General features: G+C 39.9%; 1 protein-coding gene across 1 annotated transcript; it reads right to left on the bottom strand.

The window, feature by feature from the left end:
* Nucleotides 1-8,465: 8,465 nt before the first annotated feature.
* LOC109896270 (formin-like protein 7) lies at nt 8,466-14,946 on the bottom strand. Its single transcript, XM_031831542.1, has 3 exons — nt 14,178-14,946; nt 12,845-12,980; nt 8,466-12,447 (listed from the first exon to the last, which is right to left on the bottom strand). The coding sequence occupies exons 1-3, from the start codon at nt 14,489-14,491 to the stop codon at nt 11,437-11,439; spliced, it is 1,461 nt and encodes a 486-aa protein (XP_031687402.1). The 5' UTR covers nt 14,492-14,946; the 3' UTR covers nt 8,466-11,436.
* Between the last annotated feature and the right edge of the window lie 3,056 nt (nt 14,947-18,002).

An 18,002-nucleotide genomic window follows, 5' to 3' on the forward strand; every position in this document is an offset into this window, starting at 1 on the left:
CATGCCCCGGGAGTGCATAACGGCCCTGACCGGGAGGATCTCGTGGGCGACCATCCAGGACAGGTCCCATTGCCGATTCAGCAGAAAAGGATGGGCCATATAGGATGGGCCACATGCTCGCCTATAGCAAGCCCGCACACTCGACACACTGGTTCCCACTCCTGCACAAGAGAGAGAAGAGAGCTGTGTTTAGTTAAAACCGTGATTGCCTGTTTTTCCAGTTTAAAATGTTTTTTTAACTTTTGGAGCTGGACATAGTGTGTGGGGAGCAGGAAAGAGACTGGGGCTTGCATGCCAACTGGGATCAACCCTAGTCCTGAGGTATGATCCCAGCCAGAACTATGCGAGGGCCTGGGTCTTGTTGTTGACCGGGGAGTTGGCAAGAGTGAGATGTAATGCTGTGTAGCAGCTGCCCAAGAACAAGTAGTCAGACAAGACTTTCCCCCCTTGAACCTGGGCCTCTTAACCACCTCCCTCCTCAGCCTCTCCCACTTGCTTCCCCACAGAAAGTAAAATAGCATCCACTCCAGAGCTAAGAGTTGTATGTAGGGGGGATCTAAACAGAACTGATTAATAAAATATCATATTCACTTAAGATATCACTTGGTGAAGGTCACAGGACTGAACAGGAATGAATGTAACAACCATGTCTCTGTCACTAGCAAACAGTCATAAGTGATACTGGCAACTCTAAAATTCACTTGGAAGGCACACTGGGAAATATGCAAATATGGCTCAACACCCTACAGCATTAAAACACCCAATTGCATTTATCAATGCAGTTCGGTAAAGAACCATCATGTTTCTTGTAGAACCTTATATTGATTTGTGTACGGTTCTACAAAGAACCATCCCATTTAAGGTTTTGGCATCGCTCTGAATAACATTCCAACTGGAACCTTTATTTTTAAGAGTGTAGATGAATAAGATACCCTAACCTGTAATAGTAGGCTGCAGTCGGAATGTGAAAGTCAATTATACTATAGCCCATCAGCATTATAGGCCTATGCAACGGCTGCGGGAGGGTAGCTTATTCATCTGTTGACACTAAACATAAATTAACTACCCACAAAACACAGGTGGGGAAAAAGGCTGCCTAAGTATGATTCCCAATCAGAGACAACAATAGACAGCTGCCTCTGATTGGGAACCACACTCGGCCAAAAACAAAGAAATAAAGAACCTAGAATGCCCACCCTAGTCACACCCTGGCCTAACCAAAATAGAGAATAAAAGCCTCTATGGCCAGGGCGTGACACCTATGGTTAACAACTCCTCGATTAATACCTATTGTAGGTTAGTCGAACAAGAGAAAAACATACAAAAATACAAATAAGAGATTCTGAGACAACTCAGTAATGAACCTTTCTATAGAAAACTGAGTGTTGTTCCCACACAAGTGGAGCAAGCCATATTAAACAACCTTATCTCAAAACCTGAATATGAATAGCTTTGCTGCAAATGTGCCATACCTCCATGCCTGTACATTTTGCCTAAATTACACAAACCTAAAACACAAGGAAATTATTCAGGCAGACCAGTGGTTGCAGGAATAGGCTCAATGCTAGAGCCATTATCGAACTTTGTAGACTAATTTTATTAAATCTCATGTGTAAGCATTGCCATCATATGTGAAAGACTCTATAGACTTCATAAATAAGATCTCACCAATAACGGGATTAACAAAATACTGTATTTTGGTCACATTAGATGTCGAGTCTATATACCAGCATTCCCCACACGGGTGGGCTGGCAGGCCTAGCTCACTATTTGAGAGACTGAGATACTAACAAATACCCACCAACAAACTTTATTCTAGAGCTGGCTGAATATGTTTGGACGTATAAATATTTCAGGTTTGATGATGAATACTCCCTCCAAACGAATGGAACATCGACGGGCTCCACATTCGCTCCAAGCTATGCTAACCTTTATGTGGGTAATTTTGAAGAACGTTTTGTTAAGAATGAAAATGAAATCCATTCTTGAATAAAATCCTGAAATGGTATCGATAAATTGACTACATTTTTTTTGCATATGGAGAGGAACGGGAGAAGAGCTGTCAGACTTTAGGCATTACTCAATGACATTGACCCCGATCTCAAAATCACTATTGAATGTGACACTAAATGTGTTCACTACCTCGATATGTGGATTGAGTAATCAAATGGAATCCTGTTCACAACTCTGTAAAGAAATAATAAATAGTCTGATTCAGACAGATTGGGTTAAATGCAGAAGACACATTCAGTTGAATGCATTCAGTTGTGTCCCCCTTTCCCTTATTACAGGGGGACAGCTTCCACCCTGAGCCATTAAAAAGAGGACATCCAAGAAGCAAGAAGTCAGACTGCGCCATATATGGGTCATTCTTGGGCTGTGGTAATATTTGTTTGTAAATAAACTTCTTATTTTCTACTAGAATAAATGCATTTTCTGAACACCCCACAACATTAAGTACATATTAAACATCCAAGAATACACATTTTCCCACCTCAGGCATTAAAGCCCTCCATTTTTGACAGGTTGTGGATTTTCCTCATTGGCAGCAACATTCATAAATAAAGTCAATAACTCAACCCTGTCACAGGTTTACAACCCTTTACAATGAAATAAGTGATGGGGTTGAGTATGATAGGTTGAGTTTTGGCCTCTGCTCCTCATGTGGTGAAGGACAGGAGATCACATGGTGTGCATGGAATTAATAGATTGTATATTTTTATGGGTTAAAGTATAATTTTGATAAGTACTCGTTTCCATCTTTATTTCATTTAACAGGGTTGAGTTGGTCAGCTCGACGATCCCCCACCTGACTTTAATTATAAATAAAAAAAATACAGACATAAAATAATGTGATTACTTGCCTGTTTCTGTACCATGCAGTTGAACAGTGTTGAATGATGTCACTTCCTGTTATTGATGGCACATCAGGGTGGACTGACCATTTTTATTAGCGGAGTTTGTTTGCCGTGACGGGATTGAGTGAAGACTGAGGGACAGAGCTCAATTGTGTGATTTTAATCAATAATCATGCATTTATTTGATAAAAAATACTTTCTCAACAAAATAACACAAATATATGTTTAAATTAATGGCCAAAGTTATTAATTATGTGCACATTTTAATATTAATTTCCCAAGTAAAAATTAAGTGAAACGCCTGGGGGAAATAACACAATTCTTAGTGTCAGTAAAAAAAAAGAAGATTTTTTTTATAATAAAGTTGAAATTAATTCTATATGTATTTAAATTCATTATACTGAACATTTAAATGTATATACAAAATATTTTAACATTTCATTTTGGTGACCCAATACATGAAATACATTATAAAAAGTCAGAGGGACTAAAATATTACCTGAGCCCAAGAATGACCCACGTGCCACTCCCATGAGGACTATCTACGAAAAGCAGCGGGGAAGCACAATAGATTTCTAAGAAGAGGCTACACAATGTGTGGATGAAGCTCTTATTTTGGCATTAGCGAAAACACGAGATTAATTTCTACAAAAAAAAGAGCAACTAGAGCTAAAGAACGCTCTGTTAACCACCACATATACGTTGAACTCGTGCAAAGTGGGAGATGCAAGGAACACTGGCATGGACCCAGTTTTGCCAGATTCATTTAATTAAGAAACCCACCAGAGGTCGCAAATTACGGGACAAATTGGTCCATGCCAACAGCCAGCCACAAAATAAAATGAGCCCGGCTCTATTACGCCCACTTCCGAATGGTAGCTATAATGCAGAGGTTGCGCAACAAGATGAAGTGTGAATATCTCTGCCACTCACATACATGAAAACGGTTCCAAATAAATTACATTATTACGTGCTCCACCACCCATGTTACCTACATGATTAAATGTCCACGTGGGCTGTGTTTTGTAGGTAAAACTTCTCGTCCTCTCAAACAGGGATTATTCAGTCGCAGTATATTTTTATGACCAAAAACATTCATACCTTTATATTTGTGGCATAGAGAATGCCAAGATATCAGACACGGGAGGTTATATAAATAATACTCTGAACAACATATATATATATTTTTTCACCCTCCAAACATTAGTCCCAAAAGGTCTTAATGATGAAATGCCCATGCATGTTATTCTGTAAATGTGAACATGAATTAATGCCACCACTTCAGACTGCTCCGACATTTTTTCTTGCACTGTGCCCAATGATTTGTGAAGGCTTGCTTGGTGGGTCGATGTCCTCATTGTGGTTTTGGAGACGTGTTCGGTGCGTTTTATGTGCACACTTTATCGGAATACTTGTGAGGTGCACATTGTTATATTTGGTAACACTTGCTTGTTTTCGCTAGACTCCAACCCCATGCAGCGCATTGGATAGATGTGGGCGGAGCAGTGTCTACACAGGGGTGCAAGTTGTAAACACTCACAAAAGCTCTGACGAAGGCCTTGAGGCCGATATGTAAAGCTTTAAAAAAGAGCGGTGATACTGGCAAGAGCAGTGTGCGGGTTTATTCATTTTTCTCAATTCAAGTCTATGGCCATTGACGTGCACTGGGTTTTATGCAAATATGGTTTTAATACAAAAAAGTCTAAATAGCAACCTGAACACCGGTCTGTCTGCACATTCTTAAATTGGTTTAGTGTTGATAGGCAAAGCAGTTTAAGCACAAGAGCAGTTGGAAGAAGGCAAATAATAACTAGACAATTACATTTCCTGTAGTAAAATGTGTGTGCTTGCTAGTCTTAGAGTATTTATGGTGGTGAAATAGTAGTGGTAGTGACGGCAGTAGTAATGGTAGTAGTAGTTAAATAAAGGTAAAATAAAACATTTATAAGATAGTAGTAATGGTAGTAATAACGTTTTCATAGTGCTGAGGTGACTAGTGTGGGCTGTCTCCAAAACATCCCTACTAGGTTCATTCCCACGTGGGCAATTATTGCCTGTGGATCTTCAACTGACCACAAAGGGTGGGTCAACTCTTACTAATTGTTGTAGGCCTGGATTATCCCTTGGTATAAATGTATTTCCCGGTGAGGGGTCTTCCGACAACTAGTTGTTTTCAAAAAGAGAGCGCTAAGCTCCACTCAAACCAACCGGGTCACCCATCTTGGTCTATCCCTGCTTGCCCACAGATGTTAGCTTACTCTTTCCCAGAGGTGACCTGTCATTTAGGGCAGGTGGGGCAGAGCCCAGAAGACTGAAACAACACTGTAGAAACATAGACATAGAAACACCGGATTTTCGTCAGGTATTTGAAAATGTTATTAATTATGAAAAATATTAACATTCGACCCATTAAGCCACTAGGTAATTCGACTGCAGGAAAGGGCTTAAACCAAAATCTTCAAGCTTCTGACAAATCAATCTGCTCCTGCTCTGTCTGCCCCAGCATCTGCCCTTTCCCTATCTCTTACTTTGCTCTTTATACATTTTGCCCATGCCTTTCTTAATGACAGGCATACAAGACGTTGTCTCCTTTACACGTGATGTCTAAACAGAGTTAGTTAACACATTGACTTCTTCACATATGACGATGATCCACGGTGACATCTAATTCAACGCCACGTGCCATTCGGCAGCTCCACCAGCACTAACCACAGAAGGCTGCTGAGCAGCTCATAATAATCGACAGAACCGAGCTAATGGAATGGCATCAAACACATGGAAACCATGAGTTTGATGTATTTTATAATATTCCACCAAATCCGCTCCAGCCATTGCCACCAGCCCGATCTCCCCAATTAAGGTGCCGCCAACCTGTGGCTCTAACACAGGGCTTGAGTTCGACGAGGGTGACGCTATACAAGATCAACTTCCGCCCTCCGGCAGTGGAACATCTGTAGTCTACCCGCACCCGCCACTTCCTCCCTGCCTCTTCAACACCTTGCTGTTGTTTCCTCTTTTTCTGCTTCTTTGTTTCAGTATTAACAGTCCGGTTGGGGCTGGAGGAGTTATCAGGTCACAATGACCAGGCTCATTCATGACAATAGGCTATGGGTTAGTTATAGTGATCTACTTTGGTGTGATTTGTAGGTGCGGAGTTATTATAGTGAGTTATAGTGGGCTAGTAGTAATGGTAGTATCAGTAGCGTCTGCAACACTAGTGGTGGTGGTAGTAGTAGAGGTTTACCGCAATAGTTGTAGTATTAGCACTAAATAGTACTGTAACGCTTTATTGAAGCAATCTATGTTGAGTCAGTCTGCTCATCTGAAATTCTCTCTTATTTTTTAGTAATTTTTACTCATTTTTCTCCCCAGTTGGTAGTTACAGCCTTGTCCCATCGCTGCAACTCCCGTACAGACTCGGGAGAGGCCATGGCCGAGAGCCATGTGTCCTCCGAAACACGACCCAGCTAAGCATCACTGCTTCTTGACACGTGCTCGCTTAACCCAGAAGCCAGCTGCACCAATGTGTCAGAGGAAACACAGTACAACTGGCGATGAAGTCAGCGTGCATGAGCCCTGTCACCACAAGGAGTCGCTAGAGCGTGATGGGACAAGGACTTCGCAGCCAGCCAAACCCTCCCCTAATCCAGACGACGCAGGGCCAAATGTGTGCCGCATCATGGGTCTCCTGGTCGCGTCCAGCTGCGACACAGCCCGGGATCAAACCCGGATCTGTAGTGACGCCTCTAGCACTGCGGTGCAGTGCCTTAGACCATTGCGCCACTCAGGAGGCCCCGCTCATCTGAAATTAAAAGTGTACTATTCTAATCTATGGAGTTTTAATGCAAATTTGAAATGCTTATTGTTGAGGGAGAGAAGTTGACCAACCAACCTAAAGCTATTAATGCACCTAGCAAGCTAATATAGCTACCTAGCACTCCTGTCAGGTACCTAGCTACAGTTAAAACATTAAAAGGAGAGCCAAACACTCTAGCTCAAATGCAATAACTTAAAAACCTAATATCCAACATTTTGACAGACAAGCTGTCTTCATCAGGTTATACAGTTACCCATAGCTGGCTAGCTAGTTTTATAGTTATGTAATTTATTCCAATACATTTCAGAATTCCCCAAAATATGTATATGAATCTAGCTACTTTTTATAGGCTCCTCACAATGAGACTTAGCCAATTTGAGCATCAATCCTATTTGCTAAAGCTAAAATCAATTTCATCTATATATATATTTTTAGTAAGCTATTGTCAAGCTCACAAATTGAAAAAATGCAGCCATGTTGGACACTTCGCGGCCACCGGACTTTGACACGTGACTACAGTTTTCACTGAATTGTGGATCATATTAACCCCACAAGTGATCAAAGTTCTTCACTTGCTCCCTCTAGCTAAATCGAGGGTAGAGGGGGCAACGTTTGTGAATTAGATTGATTGGTGATGCAAAAAGTTTTATAGTTTATAAAGCCTAAATATAATCAACCTGATCTATTGACAAGCTGCACATTTTAACATTGGTTTATTTTTAAATGGTTCAAGAACATTGGCAAACCCAAATTTGACCATTGAAATCTATGGAGGTTTTATGCTAATTTGTATGGTTATATTTCAAAAAGTACAAAAAGCATCAACAATCTAAGTTGAGTCAGTCTGTACATGTCAAAGTTGGTTTGGTGTTTGCATCTTTAAGGATTCAAGAGCAGTGGCTAATCCAAATACTTCACATTTAAGCCTTTGGAGCGTTTATGCAAATTTTAAATGGTTATAGTTAAAGTATAAACGGTATCAAAAAGCTGTACACAAGCACACTATTCCAGACCGGTCTGCACGTTTTAAAGTTTGAATGGTATTTCTATGTTAAACGGTTGAAAACTAGTAGAGACCACAATTTCCCCCATTCAATCCAATGGCCATTGAAACATTGGAATTCATGCAAATATGGTTGTAGTGTGGAAAGTATAAGTAGTATCCAAAAGTTGTTTTCAAGCAAAATTAATACAGTCATCATGCACATTTTAAAGTTATTTTGGTGTTGGTAGCTTTTACGGTTTTGGCACTACAGATGGCAGAGTAAGGCAAATCAAACAAACCAAAAAATTCAGCAAGCATACCTAATAAGAGTATGTAAGAGTGCCAGAATGGCCTTGCTGTCAGCAAGCATACCTTGCTGAAACCTAATAAGAGTATGTACATTTTTTAAAGTGGTCTTGCCTTCAGCAAGCACACGAAAAACAGAACTAAAAAGCATATAGCATACTGTACAGTATCTAACATATGCTTGTAATATTATAAATTAGCTTATGATGACTTTGTCTTACTGTAAATATGCTTTCATCAGAGAGTAATGTGGTCAAGGTCAAAGCAATACAAAGCTGTACACAAGAACATTTGAGAAAATGACAGTGGGGGTTCACAAACCCACTGTTGGGAGAGTGCTAAACTCTGGCCAAAATAATTGATACACTGTAGGTTTCTTAAAGAGATATTGTTACTGTAATTTAGTTATTCCAATATGTTTTCATTAATTGAATTCCCTTAATCTATTTTTTGAGAATTTGTAAGATTCTTGTTTGCATAAAATAGACAGAGACCAGTCTTTTCAATAATAGGTAACAGAATTTATTCTCGGAGCGCGCTCCCACGAGCAACAGTTTATATACAATACATGGCGTAATTTCATTGCTTGTAAAAATGAATCCCCTCCTCCCGACCGAGACAAAGGGAACTTTAAAAGTACATTCTGAGTTCATTCTGACCCACTAGCACATGCACAGGACACACAACACAGCTGAATTAACTTTTGACTCCTCGCCATTATCGATCACCACTTAGCTGACAGTTCTAATTAACAGAAAACCTAGGAATGCACTCACAGCCTTATCTAAAAAAAAACAGAGCTCAGTTTCGTCGGTTCAACTATAGGTTAACTACCTTATCTGTTTACTTAATCCACAAACCATTCCTTTCTTCCTAGTTGGAATGGTGTTCATTAACTTTAATTACTCCTTGTCCATGTCACACAATCCCTTATGAACTCATATTGTTAATCAGATATAATAAAACTGAGTATAAGTTTACTTAGTTACAGTTCTATTTAAAATTAGAATATTGTTTATTCATAATATTTCTAACAGATAGTTATATCAATATTCAATATATCAATATTCATTTATTGAAAAGCTTCTAATGGAAATTACCATTTGAATGGCACCTTTGTTACTAATTGTAAATGATTCCACACTGAAATAGGTTCATTCATGCTCAGATTATCAAATCCTCAGGAAGAAGCATCGATGAGAAAGTTTTTTGGGGTGATTGACTCAACATGTTGACAGTATTTGCAGAGACAACATTGACTGGAGACTATGTGGAGCAAATAGAACTGCCTACGGAAAAGGTGGGATGCCACTACTACTATGAATAACTATTGAATTGGCACAGAAAATGTGCTTGCCTATGTCTGTGAACATCATAGATCATAATGGGGCTAAAAACAAGTTACTGTACGGGATGCTAAGTTCTCCCACAGCTACACCAGCCAGCAAGGTCCATGTTTGTTTGTCATGTGCTGGTGGGAGACTACCCTGAGGGAAACTTCAGCTATGTGAAACCACCTCCTAAAGAAACAGGAGGATCCATCTTCTATGACAGCTGTGTGGACAACATCCAAGACCCCAATGTGTTCGTAGTTTTTGAAAAGTATCAGGTTTACCCCCAGTGCCTCATACAGAACAGTGATGGTAACTCCACTATTAAAGCTCAGACAAATCATACTAAAAAAAAGCCTGGACGTGTATCTCGGCAAAAGCCTGGCCCTGCCAGCAAAACCCAATTTTTTATTCTGCCTTTGTTTGCCCTGGATTATTTGTTGGCCATTACGCATTTGGAATAGTTGCTGTTAAGGTTGAATACAGTGACAATATTAATGAAGTTGACTGTTTGTTTACCAATAAAGGTATGTGTTGGAGCACGTGTGTGTGAGCCCTACTGTACTACGTCACATTTACCATTTTAGGACATCTTCATTTGATCACTCTTTTGTTGCTGAGAATGGGTCTAATAGACTAGAAGTAACATAGTATGATATGTGACCATACCAAATGTAACATAAGATAGAAGTTACATTAAGGCAAAAACGAAAGGAGGGTGGTTGGTCTGGGTGAATAACACAAATGTCTAGCAACCCAAAAGTTGTGTGTTTGAATCTCATCACAGACAATTTTAGCAGCTACTTTGTAACTACATAGCATGTTAGCTAACCTTTCCCCTAACCCTTTAACCTAACCATTAGCCTAACTAACGTTAGCCAGCTAGCTAATGTTAGCGCTAGCAACCTAGCTAACCTTAGCCACAACAAATTGGAATTCGTAACATATATGTTTGCAAATTTGTAACATATATTATATTTGGAAAATGTGTAACATATTGTATGTATTACAATTCGTAACATATCATATGAATTGTCATTCGTAACATATCACACGAAATGGATGATGAACATCCACAAATTAATACATACCATACCGTAACATATACTAAATGGAGTGTCTCAGATTTACGTACAGAATAATATGAAATGCTCTGAGACCACGTTGGCAAGAAATGCAAACTTTTTAAAAACCTTTATTTAACTAGGCAAGTCAGTTAAGAACAAATTCTTATTTTCTGAGAAGGCCTAGGAAGTGGGTTAACTGCATGTTCAGGGGCAGAACGACAGATTTGTACCATGTCAGCTCGGGGATTTGAACTTGCAACCATCTGGTTTCTAGTCCAACGCTCTAACCACCCAAACGTATAGAGTATGAGTTAATAAAATGCTTCTAAACTTCTAAATTTCCAATTAGAAAATTTCAAGTTCCTTGGTGGCAGAGAGGAATGGTCACTGCATTGTAGAGAAATAATACTTTTCTCTTTGTTTCTTTTGAAATTCTGTCAGGCTATAGCCTTGAGATATCCAGCATGTCAGTCACAAAACATAAGGATTTTGCACAATAAACACTTTCTTCATTTCTATATTAGAAAGTTGATAAAAGACATATTAGAAGCGGAAATGTTATGAATTAAAATCCAGCCAAGGCTGCTCTCTTTTGATGTAGTCTAGGAAACACATGTAACTATCAAGATATCATGAAATTCTAACAAGCAAAGCTTTGGGGTGGCGCAGAGAGATAATGCTCCTGTCAAAGTCTCAGTTTTCTCCTACCCTCAAGGGTTCAAATCCTGACCCATGTACGTACTGTATATCTTGTCAGTATCATACTGATGTAGGATCTTAATTTGACCAGTTTCTTCACAGCAGGAAAACAATCCTGAAGCGACAGAAAATGTGGATTATTATAACATTTTATCGGGGTTGACAACTTTTTTGTCAACCCCGATAAAGTGATTTTGATTTGCTTAACACTTTTTTGGTTAGTACATGATTCCATATGTGTTATTTCATAGTTGATGTCTTCACTATTATTCTACAATGTAGGAAATAGTCCAAAATAAAGAAAAACCCTGAAATGAGTAGGTGTCCCCAAAGTTTTGACTGGTACTGTGTGATTTCTGGTTTCTGCAAAAATTCATCTTCGCCTGGCTGATGGAGGAGCTTTGGTTGTTTTTGGTTGATGTGGAGCTGGTTGAGAGGATTTAGATTTGTGTGGAGCTGGTGGATGCGGTTGAGAGGATTTTGATTGCTGTGGAGTTGGTGGAGACGGTTTAGAGGATTTTGATTGCTGTGGAGTTGGTGGAGGCGGTTTAGAGGATTTTGATTGCTGTGGAGTTGGTGGAGGCGGTTTAGAGGATTTTGATTGCTGTGGAGTTGGTGGAGGCGGTTTAGAGGATTTTGATTGCTGTGGAGTTGGTGGAGGCGGTTTAGAGGATTTTGATTGTTGTGGAGTTGGAGGAGGCGCTTTAGAGGATTTTGATTGCTGTGGAGTTGGTGGAGGGCCTTTAGAGGATTTTGATTGCTGTGGAGTTGGTGGAGGCACTTTAGAGGATTTTGATTGGTGTGGAGCTGGTGAAGGTGGTTTCGTGGATTTTGATTGGTGTGGAGCCGTGTGAGAGGATTTTGATTGGTGTGGAACTGGTGTAGGTGGTTTAGAGGGTTTTGATTGGTGTGAAGCTGATGATGGCTTAGTATGGCTCTTGGGTTTGGTCTGGACAAAGGGACGAGATTTTAACTTGAAATTGCAGAGCATTGAAGGGGTCACTTGTGAGTGTACTATGATTGGCTGCAAGTGGATGTAGTGGGTCTCTCTTTGGACAACATTGGGGGCCGGGAGATATGTTTGTGGGGGTGGTAGTGGTGGTGGTGGAGGAGGATGACACACAGGTCTAGAGCCTTCCTCATACTGAATGGCCTGGTTGTTGCGGTAGGTGTACAACATGGATGCCACCAGTTCATTAGGTACTCCCCTCTGCTGTAGGGTGTTGAGCGGGTGGGGCTCGTAGAAGTCGTGAGACCTGTCACAGTCCACCTCTGCAGCACAGGTTCCTGTAATGTAGCGCTGACAGACGTGGAGTCTTCTGCATTTCTCCTTGTCAGGACAGTATCCGTACTCTCCACTACCTTTGTTGTATGTGAAGCAAACCTGGAGACAAACACAGACCACTCCTAGTAGGTGCACATCAAATGTATTAAATGGAAATGACATTTCTTTACTCTGGATATCTACATGCTCAATGTAGAGGATATACAGTATTAGGTCATTATATTATGATGTAAATATGAACAAGACTCAAGAGAATGAAGTAAAGAAAACACTGCCAGTTGGTTACCAACCCGTCCCATGTCCAGATCAAAAATGTTTTGTCATGCATTTAAGATGCATTAGTACATTCTCGTATGAACCCATTTTACTTACGAATTTTTTATATTTTTTATTCCAAGTAAGAATATAACATAATTTATCTTCTGAAAGTATGTTTGTGTGTGTGCTTTTAAATTGCTTCCACTAAGATGCAAGGAGCCTGAAAATACGAGCTTACTGGGGGTAAAAGGGTGTTGTCATTCTGCAGTAGTAACATACACAGCTCCCTCTTGTCCAATTTCTCCAGGTGATGCTCTCTCAGGACTCTGATGTTGTATTCTGACGTCAGCTCATGACAGAAGCGGCACCGTTGTCTGAAAATCAATGTTTAGTTTATTAATTGGACCATTTAAAAAAACAAGCACACATAAAACTTGAAAAAGCCATACATGCACATGAGCAAAATCAGAGGATAACACACAAAGTCTGGGACTTATTTCCATTGTGGTCCTTGAGACAAGATGGCCAGACAAGATCGAACACAGTTAAACACAGTATGGCAGTGAAATAATAAAACAATAACAGAGAAGAACATCTCTCTCTTCATTGCAGTTACATCATATGGGCACAGAAGACAAACATATTTTTACTTAAATGTTTAAAGCTGCCCAGAACAAGAAAATACCTTCCCCTGCATTACTCCTGAACCTGTATAAGCACACATCAGGAACACCTCACCTGGTGCTGTGATTGTGTGCATCCCAACACGAGGAAAGTAATCACTTAGATACCTGGGCGCAGGACCATAAATACTCCTGTCAACCAAACCTAGTCTAATCTGGGACACCCTATCCTCCAGTTAAATTCCTGAAAGCAGCTCCTGCCTATGTGAGTACATGGACTCACCTTTAATACTACCCTGATCCGTTTATTCTGGGCTATCTGGTAGCATCCCCTTCATAAATGTCGATAAACCCCGAAACCAGGAAGTACTAGCGTGGTCAAAATGGCATTGAATGAGGGCAGTGGCTAGCACTTTAATGGAGTCCTTATCAAAAGAAAGCAATAGTTTCCTAATAGGCCTACTGCCCTTCTTTTTTTAAAGAGCATTTTGAGATTGATAATACTAACGGGAAAATGTTGGCGAAAGCATATAATATCAAATGAAAATGGCTATTGAACAGCTGTGTTGCTTTATAACACGCCCCAGCTTTTATGGCCGTGTTTTAGCTGGAGTAAAATGACACCATTTTGTTTGTCTTAATGACATTGTAATAACGTTTTACAGTTTCCAAAATACATACTGCAACCTCTAAATCTTAATATTTAGAACCACATTATATATAAAAAAAAATCTACAAACAATATTAACTGGACTACTGCCACTACAACCAACTGTTCACAACGTGTCATTTAAATTAGCCTACATGTTGCATAATACAAGACCATTTTTTATATAGAACATTTCAAAACAAGGCAATTAATAGGTGACATCCCAGCAATATGATTAAAAAACGGCATATTAGGGAGTCTGACAAGGCCTTATTGACCAAAGTAATAGCAAGGTTTACCCCTCATTGAATCGACACGTTCCATAAAGGTAGAATATACACAGATGTAAATTGCTGCAGCCATTACATTCCTTGTCTCTGCATAATCTCATCTTCGTCTTGGCAAATATCCGCTTGTTTCCCTCAAAGACATCACTGGTAAACATATCCTGATTCCCTAAAACACTCTCCAGGTCATCTTCTGGCGTGCTAAAGTTGGCACGCATTTCTTCCAGCTCAAAATACCCATTATGGGCACAGAGGATCTTATAGACCAGAGCTGTTGTATCCATGTCCGTCACCGTAGATCTTCTGCCTTGACTGTTCAAATGCATGACTGTACATATTGACAGCAAACATGAAGGATTAGCCACATTAGTGGAATTTGAGGGTCGCCTTCAAAATAAAGGTTCCTAATAGAAAGTGATGCAAATGGTTGCAAATTGTGGAATCATGCCATATTTGGACTAGATAATGCTAAACAAGTTGGGAATGTTGTTATATAAATTCAACAAAAGACAATAATTAGCTACCTGGCAAAAAAATAAGTTGAAAAAGCACTGTGGATTTATTAAACTCCCAAATAATTTGTGGCATACTTATATTTCACTGTACAGCCTTACCTATGGATTGTGGTTCAATGAAATGGGGTATCAGTCTACTCAGTGTTACCCACAGAACACAAATGTAAAGAATTTCCACAAATATTAGTGTTGTAGCTGTTATTGTGGGACTTTGACTGTGGGAAATGGCCTCCGCAGTCAGCCTATTGTGTGTTATGACATACAGTACCAGTCAAAAGTTTGGACACACCTACTAATTCAAGGGTTAAAAACTATGAAATAACACACATGGAAGCATGTAGTTTACCAAAAAATTGTTAAACAAATCAAAATATATTTTATATTTGAGATTCTTCAAAGTAGCCACCCTTTGCCTTGATGACAGCTTTGCACACTCTTGGCATTCTCTCAATCGCCTTCACGAGGTAGTCACCTGGAATGTGTTTCAATTAAAAGGTGTGCCTTGTTAAAAATTAATTTGTGGAACTTCTTTCCTTCTTCATGCTTTGAGCCAATCAGTTGTGTTGTGAAAATTGCTGCACAGAAACCACTACTAAAGGACACCAATAAGAAGAGACTTGCTTGGGACAAGAAAAACGAGCAATGGACATTAGACCAGTGGAAATCTATCCTTTGGTCTGATGAGTCCAAATTTGAGATGTTTGGTTCCAACGGCCGTGTCTTTGTGAGAAACAGAGTAGGTGAACGGATTATCTCTGCATGTGTGTTTCCCACCGTGAAGCATGGAGGAGGAGGTGTGATGGTGCTTTGCTGGTGACATTGTCAGTGATGTATTTAGAATTCTTGGCACACTTAACCAGCATGGCTACCACAGCATTCTGCAGCGATACACCATCCCATCTGTTTTGCGCAGTGGGACTATCATTTGTTTTTCAACAGAACAATGACCCAACACACCTCTAGGCTGTGTAAGGGCTATCTGACCAAGAAGGAGAGTGATGGAGTGCTGCATCAGATGACTTGGCCTACACAATCACCCGACCTCAACCCAATTGAGATGGTTTGGGATGAGTTGGACTGCAGAGTGAAGGAAAAGCAGCCAACAAGTGCTCAGCATATGTGGGAACTCCTTCAAGACTGTTGGAAAAGCATTCCAGGTGAAGCTGGTTGAGAGAATGCCAAGACTGTGCAAAGCTGTTATCAAGGCAAAGGGTGGCTACTTTGAAGCATCTAAAATATATTTGTTTAACACTACATGATTCCATATCTGTTTTTCCATAGTTTTGATGTCTTCACTATTATTCTACAATGTAGAAAATAGTAAAAATAAAGAAACCCTTCAATTAGTAGGTGTTTCCAAACCTTTGACTGGTATTAGACTTCAGAATTGCATTTGGGGGCATACTTGTATTTCAATGTACAGCCTATGGATTGTGGCTCAATGAAATGGGGTATCAGTCTACTCAGTGACACCCACAGAACACAGCTGCAATGAGATTACACAAATATTAGCATGATAGCTCATATTTCAGGACTCTGAAACGACTGTGAAATGAGCCACATAAAGCTGACCAGACATCCTACTATGTGTATTGATGATTTACTAGTCAAAGTCCCACAATAAGAGCTATGGCACTAATATTTGTGAACACTCTTCACAGTTTAGTTCTGTGTGTGGCACTGAGTAGACCGATAACCAATTTCATTGATCCACAATCCATAGGCTGTACAGTGAAATATAAGTATGCCCCCAAATGCAATTCTGAAGTCTAATACATCCACAGTGCGATTTCAACAGATTGAATTTAGCCTTCTCTCATGAAAATATGCTTAGACTGCACTATTTGTATCACTTTCAATTAATTTTTAAGGCTAGGGGCAGCTAATGATCCTCTGTGGCCAAAACATGTTTTAGTAGCCTATTTTGAATGATTTTTTAAATTCTGTATAGACAGGAGTACGCTATATAATTTTGACAATTTCATAAAATTTACTTAGGGAAAGCTGCTTCCCATAGCCTTATGCCTTAAGTGCAGGAGCTGTCTTTTTCCAAGTCTGTCCATTTAGACCAGTGGTTCCCAAACTGTGGAGCGAGGGGGTCGGCAAGGGTGGCGCGGGGGTCCCCCCCTCCCACATTTTTTTATACTTTTGTCTTTATAAAATGATTCCCTCATTCAATGAATCAGAGATCAAATGGATAAGGTTGGCTACTTCAAAAGCAAGGTATCTAACTAGACATATTTATATACAAGGCTAAAATATTCATGTTTGGGGGAGATCTATGCACTGCAAATTATTTGCCAATTAGGCTATTCTTAGAATATATTTTTACGTTGTTGCAATTACATGGCTACTGTTTAATTGAGGGGAATTCATTTTAAATTTGGGAATCCCAGCTTTCCAATAGTGTAGATTTGTTTAGGCTCTACAGTGCCGGTGGAAAGGAACAACAAAACTTATGCATAGTTAGCTATAGTTAACTCGCGAGATAACTTGTAGCAGTTATGTTTTGAATTGTTGATCTAATTAGTCTGTCTGAAATGTTGCGCTCTCTCTCCTCGAGCAATGGCCCACTCGCACTGGCACACACACAGCACCACAGACATGCACTGAATGTCATTCTGATAATGACTGATATGTATACTGAACACAAATAGAAACACAACATGTAAAGTGTTGGTCCCATGTTCCATGAGCTGAAATAAAAGATCCCAGAAATTTTCCATACACACAAAAGCTTATTTCTCTCAGATTTTGTGCACAAATTTGTTTACATCCCTGTTAGTGAGCATTTCACCTTTACTAATATAATCCATCCACCTGACAGGTGTGGTATGTCAAGAAGCTGATTAAACAGCATGGTCATTACACAGGTGCACCTTGTGCTGGGGACAATAAAAGGCTATTCTAAAATGTGCAGTTTTGTCACACAACACAATGTAACAGATGTCTCAAGTTTTGAGGGAGCGGGAATGCAGGAATGTCCAACAGAGCTGTTGCCAGAGAATGTAATGCTAATTTCTCAACCAAAGTCATTTGAAAGAATTTGGCATGACGTCCAACCAGCCTCACAACCACAGACCACATGTAACCAAACCAGCCCAGGACCTCCACATCCGGCTTCTTCACCTGCGGGATTGTCTGAGATCAGCCACCTGGACAGATGATGAAACTGAGGTGTATTTCTGTCTGTAATAAAACCCTTTTGTGGGGAAAAACTAATTCTGATTGGCTGGGACTGACTCACAAGTGGGTGGGTTGCGGACAGCTCCGGCCCAAGACATGTACTGATAATACTGTATGTAGTAAAACCTTCAGGTTT

Source organism: Oncorhynchus kisutch, linkage group LG9 (assembly GCF_002021735.2).
Source record: "Oncorhynchus kisutch isolate 150728-3 linkage group LG9, Okis_V2, whole genome shotgun sequence".
Taxonomy (NCBI): domain Eukaryota; kingdom Metazoa; phylum Chordata; class Actinopteri; order Salmoniformes; family Salmonidae; genus Oncorhynchus; species Oncorhynchus kisutch.

What these genes read in the sequence shown, in the direction of transcription:
- LOC109896270 (XM_031831542.1), bottom strand. Translation starts at nt 14,491, where the DNA reads ATGCATTTGAACAGTCAAGGCAGAAGATCTACGGTGACGGACATGGAT. An exon ending in ACGTGTCGATTCAATGAGGG is followed by an intron (nt 12,981 to 14,177) that starts GTAAACCTTGCT and finishes ATTGATTTTCAG; the next exon opens with ACAACGGTGCCGCTTCTGTC. An exon ending in ACAACACCCTTTTACCCCCA is followed by an intron (nt 12,448 to 12,844) that starts GTAAGCTCGTAT and finishes GTTTGTCTCCAG; the next exon opens with GTTTGCTTCACATACAACAA.